Source organism: Arachis ipaensis, chromosome B04 (genome assembly GCF_000816755.2).
Source record: "Arachis ipaensis cultivar K30076 chromosome B04, Araip1.1, whole genome shotgun sequence".
Lineage (NCBI taxonomy): Eukaryota > Viridiplantae > Streptophyta > Magnoliopsida > Fabales > Fabaceae > Arachis > Arachis ipaensis.
The window spans coordinates 2131823-2144958 of NC_029788.2; the positions used below are offsets into that span (position 1 = coordinate 2131823).

The following is a 13136-nucleotide window of genomic DNA, read 5'->3' on the forward strand; positions in this document are numbered from 1 at the left end:
TATATTTTTTTTGTCTACACATAGTATTTTTTAAATATATTTTTATAAAAAAGTAAATATTTATTATAAAGAAAAATAAGTATGTGTGATTCATAGTTTCATACAAATACACAGAAGTCAAGTATTATTTAAAAAATTGAATATAGACAATTACTGTCCAGATAGATAAGAAAAATAAATGTGTAAATCTACTATACGTTTATTTTCTCTATTTACTCTTCTACCTAATATATGGTAACAAAATGGATACAAGGTGTAAAGAAAATAAAAGGGAACATATATATAGTACCCAAAAATACTAGAAGGCCAACAGAATTTATTGTTTTGACCATCAGTTAGTTATCATATTTAAAAATATAAAATAAAGTATATTGTTGGATTATTAGATTAAAAAAACTAAACTAAAGAAATTGAGTTGATGGCTAACTGATGGCCAAAAACAAATGACGTCTGGCATTTCTCTATAGCAACCATGCTGGTTAATGAAGGAGGTGTTGTATCCATTGATCCAACACAGAGGGGGAGCCATACCATGGTCTGAGTTCATCATCTGAACCCACCGGTGAGTGGTAAACACCATCCAAAGAAATGTTAAGTGCGCCATCCAAGTGAGCTGATATTTGAGGTACCACGCCATCACCCCACACCTCTGCTTCCCCACACACCTGCTTGTAACCTTGCCCAACAATGCGACCACGTAATGTGCTTCCACTTTCCGGCTTCATGTTTACACCTTCACCTTCTGGAACTGCAAATTCTGCGTTTGCAACTGAATTTGAGCTGCCCCAAAGCGGAGCTCCTTGAATGTACCTTTAGTAATGATACAAGAGTCATGCTATTGATAGGAATATTACCAACTAACCTCATAAATATTCATCTACTTACTACTAACCCTCAAGTCTCAACTACTTATCATTACTTTAGTAAGTATGTTCATTATCAGGGAAAGTAAAACCGTAAAGTATATATATACCTTCCTGCAATACACACGTACTTAAGTTGAGGGGTGTAAACAGCTTTAGAGCAGTTCTTTTCGACATAATCAAGGAGGCCCCGAGTTTGATCAATAACCCCTGCCACGCCTTTTGGAGGAGGGCTGAAAACACAATTATTTCATCATTAGCAGCAACTTTATTTCTTTACTCCCTCATTCTCATGCTAACTGTCCAGTTCATTAACAATACAAAATTTCCGATTACAAAAAGAAAGAGGTAATGACTAATATAGTCCCTAAAATTATCATCACTCATTAAAACAGTCCATGACTTTTGGAAAAGACTAAAGAAAAAGTTTAGGGGCTAGCAACTTTTTCAAATTCTGGCCAGCATGTAACCAACAAAGAAAAGTGAGCTATTGGATGAAATCTCACACCAATCTCACACCATTAAAATCATCATTGATGGCTACAAATCACAAAAATTGCTGGTCCCTAGCACTCTTCAAAGACTAAATTAGTTCCTGAAGATACAAATCGTAAATCTTCTTTTTCTCTAATTCAGCTGTCATTAACACTGACATACAATGTTAAAGTGTTAGTCTGATAGTTTTGATTGGACGAATAGAGATTTATGATTTGTAAATTTAGGGATCAATTTGGTCAATTCTAAAAGTCAATAACTAATTTAACGAGCTCTCGAAATTTGACAATACCTCTTAAAGGACAGGAGTATAATGATGGATAGAACAAATTGGAAAAGGAACTAATTACAGGTGAGGAGTTCCAAGAGTTAATAACAAGGATACATGGTGGGAGAGTTCAAAATCTTGCATATAGAGACGCGCAAGCCATCCTCCTGCGGAGTGGCCAATGAGGGATATACTTGCATCTGTTACAACACAAGCTAAGGTTGGTTATGCCTTAATTAAGGGATGTAAGAAAAGAAGAGAAGGAGGACCTTGTTGTTGTGCCAAGAGCTTAGCCTCTTGAACCGCATCATCAACTCTCTTCAAATACCAATCAAGGACAGGCCTTGGCTGAAGGGTGCCACGCCAGTAATTGGGGTCTACCAAACCGGCAGCGTTACGGAGCCAATCAACTCTTGACACCTTTGCCACCACCGTGGGCACGCCGTACTTATCCTCTAGAGTTTGCTCTAACTTGTGGTAGTCGCCGGAGTTGTTCCCCAAGCCCTGATAATGAGTGATGAATGACATCAAAATTCAAATCAAATCATATCACAAAAGAGTAGAGAAGACTAACGGGAAGAATGACAGCCGGTCGGTAGTTATTGGAGGTTGAATGTGAAGCTGAGGTTGAACATTGGAGGAGTCTCTGCAGAGAGAAAGACAGAGAGTGAATAGAGATAATCACTTCCTTTGCCTCTACCCCTTTTAAGCAGTATAGTGAAAACACAGTTTAACTTCATATGAAGTTGATAAGTAATAGTTGTTAAATAATTTGTTAGGTCTGACTAAATTATCATTTAGCGATTCTCAACTATCAACTTCACACGAGAAATTAACCGTTGTTGGTGTTCACACAAATGCTAATTTGACCATTTCAAATAAAAGCTACAACACAGCTAGTGATTTCTGAATCGATCTTGTATCTGTGTATTGGATAATTCTCTCCCTCTCTCCGTCCAAATATAAAAATGTAACAATAATGATAGGTGTACCTGAGAGGGTAGTGGCTGATGTGAACACAAGTTTTCTCCTGATTATATTTGATTTAATGTAAGGACAGCAAAAAGAAGCGATAATGGAATCCAATAGCAATTGAAATAATAGAAAAAGCAGAGAACGAAGACGGTTACTGAGAAGGGTGTCGGGGAGGGCGTTGAAGTTGAAGTGGGGCACTAAGAAGCACGACATTCTAGTGTCCTCTTATCTCGTTAAGTCATATCATGTTGCAATTTACAGGACGAGGGAGCTATAGACTAGAGAAAGAATGAGTGTGTTAGTTGTTGGAAGCGTAGAGGCAACATACACTACATATATCATGAGGATAAGGAACACACACTGTGAGTGTGTGTCACATATCTTTTAGTTTTACTCTTCACCAAAATGGGAATCATAGCTAGAATCTCGATTTAATTCTTAAAATCTTCCGATATTACGATTTTAAATGAGTTAATCGATTTTACGAAATTTATATTAGATCTGACGATTTTACGATTTAAATCTTGTTAAAATTTTACGTTTTACATACTTAATTTATTTTTCGATTTCACGTATAATCTCGATTTTCTCTATCTTTGGGAATAGGATCTGGGATTAGTTTTTTTTTTAATGGACTTTGAAGTATCATGGGTCAGAGTATAAATTTGAAGATAGGAGATTTTTGTATGGGTTTAATTTTGATGGTTAATAGTTTTATATTATTATTTAATTACATTTATTTTTTTTGAATATTAATTATTCACACCATTAATATAAACATGATTATTTATTTATTTTTAATCAAATCAAAATTAAATTTTTTTAAATAAAGTATAAAAACATTATTTACCAAAATCAGTTTTTTTTTTCTTTTAGTTTTGACTATAATTGCGTGGACCAAGTCCAACATTGGTGAGAATATGGGAGAGAGGATTTCCTGATTATGGAGCAAAATTGGAGAAAGCAGCGGCCATTTTGGTATTGTGTAAAATGAGATATCACACCTTATTAAATAATTGAAAAAAAAAAATTAAAACATTAGAATCTAAATTATTATCGCATTTCTGTGACAAGAAATTAACATGAAACTAAAATCATGAAAAACATTATTCATATTCGGATCTTCCAATTCCCTACTACATTAGAATCTCATGAAGCATGGCATAGAATAAGTTCCCTGCTACCTTGTATAAGGAACTTTTTAATTTGGAGTAGAAGCAGCCATTTTGGCCATTAACATCTTAGCAAACTCAACAAGCTTCTCTGTTTGTGGCATAACATCTTTGACAGCACCATGTGCACAGAACCTCTCAGCCCATTTCGCCAAACAAGGTGTCTTAACTTGGTCAAGCAACTTCACCCCAGTGAGTGACTCTGTCACCCTCAGCCATCCCAAGAAGCACCCAAATGCAATGTCCAAGTAACCAATTTGGTCACCACCAAAGAAGTCTTTGCCTCTGCTTATCTTGTTAAGTGCATCCTCAAGCAATGTCAATCCTTCTCCGACCTCCTTTATCAACTTCTTCCTCTCGTCCTCTCCTTTTGCTCCTCTAACAGATCTCAAGGTCGGGTACCACTGCAAAATCACAGAATCATTTCCACACTTAAATTTCATCATTCCAAAACTTGCACATAAAAAAATTGTACTATGCAATTTTGTGTATTGACTATTTTGTATTCATAAAAATAATATTTTAACACAAGTTTGTCCACACATATGTGACACATGATTAAAGAAAAATGAATCTTAAATATATCATGTATAAACATAGTAGGGGATGCTTATATTAATGTAAAGTATATATCAATAGACAGGTATACATGCATCAAAATAAAATAAAATACTGACTATTTGTATGAGAGAATGCTGTATTAAGTGTTCCAAAGTAATGTAAAGAGTTTTCTTTTTTAACTTTTATAGTATTACATAATTTCCCCTGTGATGTCGTTTTATGCTTTTGAAATTTTTTTGTCAAAAGATTAGCTGTATATTAATAAGCAAAACAGTTAAAACCTCTCCTAAAATAGGTGGCAAATGGAGATTGGCTTTATGGTAATTGATGAATGATGATAATTTTCAATCAAGTTAAGCAAACAAAAAACATTTGACATATAACAGCTAGAAAACCTTGACAAGGTGGAGTATCATTGTGTACCTTGTCATCGAGATAGGTAGCCCAGAAGCGTGCAATGGCACGGTCGTAAGGCTCAGAAGGGAGAATGGATGGGCCAGAGGACCAGACATCATCCACATACTGCACAATGATCAAGGACTCGCAGATAGGTTTGTCTTGATTAATGAGAACAGGGACTTTCTTGTAAACAGGGTTGGAATCAAGAAGGAGCTGACTCTTAGGTTGAAATGTCTCCTCAAGGAACTCATAGCTCACTGATTTGATGTTAAGAGCTATCCTAGCCCTCATAACAAATGGACTAGGCCATGCCCCCAACAGCTTTACTTCACTCTTTGTCATGGTTTCTTCAGGAAATAAGGTTAAAACTCTTTTAAGTTACTTTTGGTATATGTATGACTATATAGAAGAATGAATCAATGGCAAAAAGGTTAGTTGATGTGAGAGTCTAGATCATAAATGCAAAGGTGGAATGGTAGATGAATGTGTACAAGGCTACCAAACTAACAAGTACCTACCAGTAATTTACTCGAGCTACTTGTTGGTCTCCTTGTTTTCCTGCACCAATGATCACGGTATGTATAACTTTTAAGAACGTTGTACAGTACCATGAAGTATGCACGATCATTAGATTCTCTCTATATGTATATATTGTATGCCAGATGAAATATGAGCATCAAATCCTTTCATCTGATTTGTTAATGTGGATAACTATAAGTAGAAGAATAAGCCAATGGCAACAAAGATTAGATAATTTATCACAAGGTCAGAGAGTTTATTGCATAATGCGAACATGGAATGCTAGATGAAGTTGTGTTTAGAAGTAGCACCCACCCACCACTAATTCTTCAAGGTTTTACATATTATGTGTTGTAATTTTTGCAAGAAAATAAAAGACAAACTTTTTTCAATAAGATTATGAAATTCCAGCATCTATATCAATTTTAAAATCCACCATCGCCAAATACAGAGATCTATAAGAAGTTATGAAGGATGTCAAAAACTATATTAGGAAAAAATTAGGTTGTATGAATTTCCTTTCATTTAAAAGAACTATTTACATATTTCCAAAAAACAATGAAAATTACCTTTGTTTTTCTACATGCAAGGGAGACAAAGGGATCCAGGATGTAGCATCTGGCAGTGTCCCAACTTCGACCACAAATATCCTTGGAGAGAATCTTAGGTGTCATGTTGAATAATTGAATTTGAGAACACACTATTTCCTGTGTTCTGTGTATGTTAGTATGAATGTATGATAATCTACTCTTAGCAATATACATGGACATCAATCTCACTGTCTCAATAATGAGTGTAATTGCTGCTTATGGTCTGCAAGTTATGCGCACAAAATTGCTACCTCTGATAATTCCATCATACACGGACAACATTCAACTAATTTCTCTTAATAAGACATTTCTCTATTGCTTCATCACAAAGCTCAAGGGTAATTTCCCAGTTCCCTTCTCCATAGTTTACATCAACAAAAATGTCATATATCTCTTTATCTGCAACCAAACCTTGGATTCTCATCTCCTCAAATAGCTGCCTAGCCTCTGCGAATTTTTTCCTCTTACAAAAACCTTTGATAAGAGCACTATATGAAGCAGCGGTAAGAGTGAAGCCCTTTTCCACCATTTCTTTATGCAAATACCACGCCTCTTTCATATTTCTAGCCACACTGTGCCCTTTAATCAAAATGTTATATGTGTTACTGTCAGGCTTCACTCCTTGAGCAAGCATCCCCTTATAAATCTCAGTAGTCGCACGCATGTTATTTCTAATGCAATACTGCTTCATAAGAGAATTGAATGTCGTTGCATTTGGCATTATGCCCTTCTCTAACATCCATTTGATTAGTCTTTCACCATCTTCCACCATCCCTAACATGCAAAACCCATTCATTAATACATTGAATGTAACAACTGTAGGCTGAAGCCCCTTATCAAGCATAATTCTCAGCAACTCGTGAGCCTTCGCCATTTCCCCCATCTTGCAATACGCATCCATGACTGTAGTGTATGTAATAGTGTCAGGATAAAACCCTGCCAGATCCATTTCTTCCATAAGTTTTATTGCTTGTTCTATATTTCCTATCTTACAAAGACCATTGACCATTACATTGTACGTGCAAAGATTTAGCTGAAGGCCCTTTCCAGCCATCTCATGAAGAAGATCATTCGCTATATCTACCTCTCCACGTTTACATAGGCCATCAACTAATGCAGTATAAGTTATGATATTTGGAGTCAGACCCTTTTGAACCATCTGGTTGTGAATAGAAAAGGCCTCTTTCATTTCCCCTGCCTTGCAATGCCCATCAATTAGAGCAGTATAAGTAACTTCATCTGGTTCTAACCCTTTACCAATCATTTCACTAAACAGTTGGTGTGCTTCCACCATCTGTCCAGTTTGGCACAGGCCGTGAAGCACCGAAGTATACGTCACAAAATCAGGATTGATTTTCTTATGCCTCATTTCATCAAAGAGCTTGTATGCAGCAGAAACATTCCCAGACTTGCAAAAACTGCTTATCAAAGTTGTATAGACAACATTATCAGGAAAAGCACCCTGCTTTGACATCTGCCTCAACACTTTCATCGCTTCGACTACCTCACCAGCCTTACAAAGAAGGACAAGTATGTTATTGAAGGTATACTCATTTGGTGTTAATCCCTTCCGACGCAATTCTTCGACGAGCTTCAAGACCTTCTCTACTTCTCCAACCTGACAATAACCACTGATCATAGTGCTATAACTTACAACATCAGGAACATTCCCCCTAAACTCCATCTGTATAAGCAAAGTATGAGCTTCTCTTATTTTCCCCAGGTTACAAAGACAATGAAGAATAATATTATAAGACATAGTCTTCCAACAAACACCTACTTCGGCATACTCCCTGAACACCCGAACCGCTGTCCACATCCCCTTGAAACTTCCCCCTAGCCTCGTGAGAAACAAGTTACAGGAATCTACAGACAAAACAACACCATAACTCAGCAGCTTATAAAACAACTTCCCAGCTTCTAGAAGCATCCCAGACTCGACAATCACCTGAAAAAACACATCAAACACATGGGGATCAGCACCCCAATCCTTATAAGTGTAAATCAACCTCTCAGTAAAAACATCAAACACTTGGTGTGCATTCAAACGCGGCCTGCCCCAGAACTCAGAAACGAGCCTCTGCGCCATCCTGAGATCCCTGGCAGCCACAGAAATCTGAAGCACAATGCAGAGTGCTTCCAAGGAAGGGTCCCTTCTAAGGCGAGCCCAGTTGAAGAAATCCAAGACAAGGTTGTAGTCGTTCTTGATGTCCATGAGGACCCATATGAAGTGATCGGGTTTGAACTTTGACTCATAGGGTTTGAGAATGCGGCGGAGTGGCTCGGAGCGGCGTTGCTTGATGGTGGTGGAGATGCGGTGGACGAAGTGGGTGTCAGTGACGGTGGGTTTCTTAAGGGAGTAATCAGGGAAAGGCCTGGGATTGGATGGGCCGAAAAAAGAAAAGGTTCTGAGAGAAGCGAAAGTGGGAAGTGGGAGATGGTGAAAGCGTTGAAGATAGGAGGAGATAGCTGCAGCTGTTGCTCTCTTCATGTGAAAGACAAAAATCCGGCAATGGATGCCATGCTCCTTCTAGTATGGACAAGGTTACCAGAACCGGACCTGTAATTCTGTTAATAAACCGGTTTAGATAAATAAATAAATAAATAAATTATTTATTTATTTATTTTTATCAAGAGACTCGAATTCGCAACCTCTTAATTGAGTATGGGGAGACTATGTCATTTGAGCTATTACTTCTTGGCAAAATTATTTAATTATTAACATACAAAAAATGTCAAGCTTTTATATTCCTAATATATCTATTTGAAAAAGTATAAGAAATTAACTTTTAGTTAGTAAACACAGTAGCTTTAGTATTTAGATTTATAATTTACGAATTAGAACTAAAAATTTATGATTTAAAATTTAAGATAAACAAAATAATTTAAAAAAAACTAGATAATATTGGTTAAAAAGAAGTTTGTTACCTAGCAATATTTTTTTACTTTACAATTAAATTTTCCATTCAACATAATTGCCACATAATATCAACAAATTTCAAGATTTTATATTCTTAATATATCTATTTTACACAATACAATTTTACATTCAACATAATTACTAATTAATAGCTATATTTAAAATCTTATAATATCCTTTAACTTAAAAAATTTATAATCCTTCTCTCTCTAACTAGTATTCTCTTTCTCTTATCACCAAGGTTTTGAAAATTAGACCGGTCATCAAACTGCTATAATTATTAGTTCATTGATTTATTAATCTAACTGGTTCAATCATAATTTGCCAGAATAATCGTTTTATAATAACTAATAAATAAAATATATATAAACACACAATTTATGGACAATTTAAAATTTTTAACAAGGTTGTTATCACAAAAATTAACAAAAATGAGGATAAACACAAGGCGAATGTATAATTGGCAATATTCATCAACCATGGCAAATATAAGTTCTCAAAAGCCTATGCTGAATTAACCAGCATTTAACAATCTAAACAAATATAAATAGATAAACCAAGATTAACAAGAGTCATCACCATCCATCCATTTGCAAGCGACCCCATTCTGCTATTAGCCCCAAGGGAGAAGCATGATGTAATAAGCTCAATAGAAATTGAGAAAGAGCAAATCTTTATAATTAAAATAGCAAACCTTTCTAATAACTAAAGACAACATCTGAGCAGACCATAGTTCCCCATGTCCCACAACAAAATCTGAGCAGACTATATAACAACTTTTAAAAATAAATCTCAAGAAGACCAGTCTTTGCCCATAAAAAAACCAAAAACGAAAACACATTTTGTTGTTTCACCATTATATCATCTCATAGAGGCTGTGCAATTGATACAGTTGGAAAATAAACTGAAGTGTTTTTTTTTTCCTGTTATAATTAGTTGTCAGACTGAACCAGTGGTCAAATCGGTGAGAGTATTGGTTCACTAATTTATTGGTTTAATCGATGAATTACCGGTTGAATCGGTAAAATTGATCTCACTTAAATAATTATATAAATTATAACAATAATTATTTATAATTAAAAAATATAATTAATTTAAAATAATATAAAATAATTTAACTATATTTTTTACTACATATTATCAAGTAGGTGCACCCATGCTTGGCTCTTGGGCCAGGTTGTGTAATGGTAGTTTTGAGTTTATATTGGGCCTTCTTTCAGCATTCATCACTTAAAGGGTGATATAAGCATTCAGTGGTAGGTTATTTAGCCTTTTGGGTCGTTAATGTCCAAATCGTGAAGGAACGAACACATTATTATAATTAGAAAACAATTTTTTTTTTCGCAAATTAGGGCCTAATATTTTTAACTTCCTCATCAGATGCTATTTTGTATTTTTCATTTTTATTCTAAGTTAGAATTCATCCATTTATTGCTTTTTTACATTGAAGTTAACTAGATCATTATATGCAATTATTCAACGTTTGATACAACCAAATCATATCCCTTGAATTGTTTTTCAGTTAATTTTTTTTTTTTTTTTAAAAAAAAGAACTTCAACACAACAAGTAGAGCGAAAGAAACAACCAAATACTAGCGTAAACCATAAAGTAAAAGCTACCCAACTCAAAAAAACACCAATATTTATCTTCTTGTCATCTCTGACATTGCCATCAACAACAAAAAGGATCTAACCACTCTTTATAGTTCATGAAGGACATATGGATAATCTCGTCAACCCCTTTTCTTTTATTCTGAAAAATCATTCTATTCCTTTCGTACCAGATGTTCCAGACAATCGCACAAAAATACATCAACCACCTCTTGCGCTCCTCCTTGCTAGCTCTCAGTCCAACTTATAAAATGTTCCTTCAACGTCTCCAGGCATGACCATTATCTTCCAACAAATGATAACCAAGTACACTAAACCGACTTTATTGAGAACCTTGGCTTTTCATATGCTAAGTTTTTCCTTCACTTTGTCAACAATTGGCTTCCAACAGCTCAATATGATCTCTACCAACCAGTAGCGGGATATGCGCCCGTTTCAAACCGCCTCCCCAAACATCCTATGTAAAACATCAACGACAAGGACAAACAAAAATGGAGACAGCGGATCACCTTGTCGTAGGCCCCTTTCCATCTTAAACGGCTTAGAGGGCGAACCGTTTATCAATACTGACATAGAGCAGGTACTAACATACTCCATAACCCATCCCCTCCATCTTCTTCCAAATCCCATCTTCTGTAATACAAGACTCACGAAACTTCACTTGACTCTATCATATGCTTTCTGGAAGTCTAACTTTATTATCACAGCTTCCTTCTTTCTCAGTTTAATCCATTGAACAGTTTCGCAAGCAATAAGAGCCTCGTCATGAATCTTTCTCCCCTTAACAAAAGCACTCTGTGTCTCGCCTACTAGTCGTGGCATTATTGCTTGCATTCTCCTAACCAGCATTTTAGAAATGACTTTGTACACACACCCGACCATACTAATCGGCTTGAGGTCCTTGATTTCCTTTGCTCCAGTAAACTTAGGTGCCAGTGCAACCCAAGTGAGATTAGCATCCGCCGGTAATCTAGAGGACCGGAAAAAGTCCAACACCGCTCCCGTGAATTCAGAACCAATTTCATTAAGGGTGTGCATGGCCCGGCCCGACCTGAAGACCCGGTCTGGCCCCAAACACTTTAGAGACTAATTTGGTGTGATTTCACCGGGTCTAGAGTCAGGTACGGGTCTCAAAAATATACCCGGTCATTATTTCGGGTCGGTTCCGGGCCATGGCTCGTGCCACCTGAACTCGGCCCGGTGGCCCGGTCATCATACACAATTAATATTTTGTGTTATTAGTGATGGATGATAGCTATTCTTATGTGGAATTTAAGTATTGTAAACCTTAATATTTTGTGTTATTAGTTATTATAAGACTATAAGTTAATGTTTTGTGTTCAAAATGCATAAGATTTTAGACTAATGCACAATATTGTGTTATTTATATTGATTTAAATATTTGATGTTATTAGACAATATTAGTATTGATTATGGTTATGCTTTAATTTTAGAGAATAGTTGGTTCTTGTTATATTTTTCTAAGTGAATTTTAACATGTCAAATAATGGTTGGAGTCTTAGAAATTTGAATATTTTCACATGCTAGCTTATAAGAAGGTATTAAGGTAATGTAATGTTAACGTCCTGATTTTCACCCGATTTTTACCCAGTATAATCATGGCCCGAAAGTGTATAGGCTTTATCGGGTCTAGTGCCGGATTCAGATCTAATAAATAGGCCCGGTATATATTTCGGGTCGGATTTGAGTCACATCAAACCCGGTTTTTATCCGATCCATGCACACCCTTAAATTTCATCCCAACACTTCTTTATGAAATTCTTGTTGTAACCGTTACTACGGGAGCCTTATATGATTCACAATCTCACACTACTTCTCTAACTTCCTCAAAAGTCGATTGCATCTCCAAAGCCAAAGCATCATCCTCATTGATCATCTCCACCAGATCGTCTATGAACCCCACTAACAACGACTCCTCCTAATTATATAATTTTTCAGTTAAGTTATATAATTTTTATTTATTATTTTCAACCATTAAATATCTAGTGATTCAATGATAAATATTTAATTCAATGATCAATTCAGATTTTAGAACCTTAATTATTTTCATTGTCATTTAAAGGAGTTTGGGAGAGAGAGGTATCAATTGGGAGCCACCTTTTTAATGCAAATCAATCTCAGTTAAGTAGATTTAATAATCTACTAAGGACTTGTTTGGGTGAGCTTCTAAGAAAAGATCTTTTTTCGAGTTATCTTTTTTTAAAAGATCTTATAGAAAAGTAAAAGTAATTTTATGTTTGGATATCTCATGTAAAAATGTCTTTTTATCAATCAATTATGTTTGGATATAACAATATAAAAGTACTTTTTTGTTTATTTATTACATAAAAAATATCTTTTTTTTTAAAGAAAAAAGATCTTTTAAAAAAGATGTAAATTACAGTTTTTCAAAAAAGATCTTTTTTTTATTTTACTAGTACTTTTACTTTTACTACTAGAAATTTGCCAAACATGTTAAAAAATAAAAAAAGATCTTTTTTTATTGAAAAAATATCTTTTTTTATTGAAAAAAGATTATTTTTTTAACAAAATAATGGCGGCCAAACATGCACTAAGAGAGATTGCCAAGAATGATGACATTGGCTACTTACTTCGATTTCATCAAAACGCATTTTAGAGATCTATTTAGATACATATTCAAAAATTTGGATCTAACTTTGTACTGTTTTGTAAATAAGTAAATATATTAAATTGATCGTGATATAAAAAAGTTAGCATATAAAAAATCAATTATCAATATAA

General features: G+C 35.0%; 2 protein-coding genes and 1 long non-coding RNA gene across 4 annotated transcripts; all 3 read right to left on the bottom strand.

Annotated features, from left to right (window-relative positions):
• On the bottom strand, window positions 176-2955 carry LOC107638273. 2 transcript variants are annotated; one of them, XM_016341466.2, is made up of 7 exons: window positions 2757-2953; window positions 2619-2656; window positions 2201-2272; window positions 1896-2130; window positions 1709-1826; window positions 974-1096; window positions 176-810 (listed from the first exon to the last, which is right to left on the bottom strand). In XM_016341466.2, the coding sequence occupies exons 1-7, from the start codon at window positions 2812-2814 to the stop codon at window positions 480-482; spliced, it is 975 nt and encodes a 324-aa protein (XP_016196952.1). In that variant the 5' UTR covers window positions 2815-2953; the 3' UTR covers window positions 176-479. The 2 variants fall into 2 exon arrangements, with proteins under 2 accessions (XP_016196952.1, XP_020976057.1); XM_021120398.1 differs by lacking the exon at window positions 2201-2272 and having other exon boundaries at window positions 2757-2955.
• Window positions 3720-8419, bottom strand: LOC107635803 (pentatricopeptide repeat-containing protein At1g05670, mitochondrial). Its single transcript, XM_021120252.1, has 3 exons — window positions 6130-8419; window positions 4758-5109; window positions 3720-4177 (listed from the first exon to the last, which is right to left on the bottom strand). Exons 1-3 carry the CDS (start codon window positions 8331-8333, stop codon window positions 3803-3805), a joined length of 2931 nt encoding a protein of 976 aa, XP_020975911.1. The 5' UTR covers window positions 8334-8419; the 3' UTR covers window positions 3720-3802.
• Window positions 9203-9660, bottom strand: LOC107637494. Its single transcript, XR_001619402.2, has 2 exons — window positions 9457-9660; window positions 9203-9369 (listed from the first exon to the last, which is right to left on the bottom strand). It is a non-coding gene; the product is annotated as an uncharacterized LOC107637494 (long non-coding RNA).

What these genes read in the sequence shown, in the direction of transcription:
- LOC107635803 (XM_021120252.1), bottom strand. Translation starts at nt 8,333, where the DNA reads ATGAAGAGAGCAACAGCTGCAGCTATCTCCTCCTATCTTCAACGCTTT. An exon ending in TGTCTTATTAAGAGAAATTA is followed by an intron (nt 5,110 to 6,129) that starts GTTGAATGTTGT and finishes CCAAAAGTAACT; the next exon opens with TAAAAGAGTTTTAACCTTAT. An exon ending in CTACCTATCTCGATGACAAG is followed by an intron (nt 4,178 to 4,757) that starts GTACACAATGAT and finishes GTGATTTTGCAG; the next exon opens with TGGTACCCGACCTTGAGATC.
- LOC107638273 (XM_016341466.2), bottom strand. Translation starts at nt 2,814, where the DNA reads ATGTCGTGCTTCTTAGTGCCCCACTTCAACTTCAACGCCCTCCCCGAC. An exon ending in GACCGGCTGTCATTCTTCCC is followed by an intron (nt 2,131 to 2,200) that starts GTTAGTCTTCTC and finishes ACTCATTATCAG; the next exon opens with GGCTTGGGGAACAACTCCGG. An exon ending in GCTCTTGGCACAACAACAAG is followed by an intron (nt 1,827 to 1,895) that starts GTCCTCCTTCTC and finishes GTGTTGTAACAG; the next exon opens with ATGCAAGTATATCCCTCATT.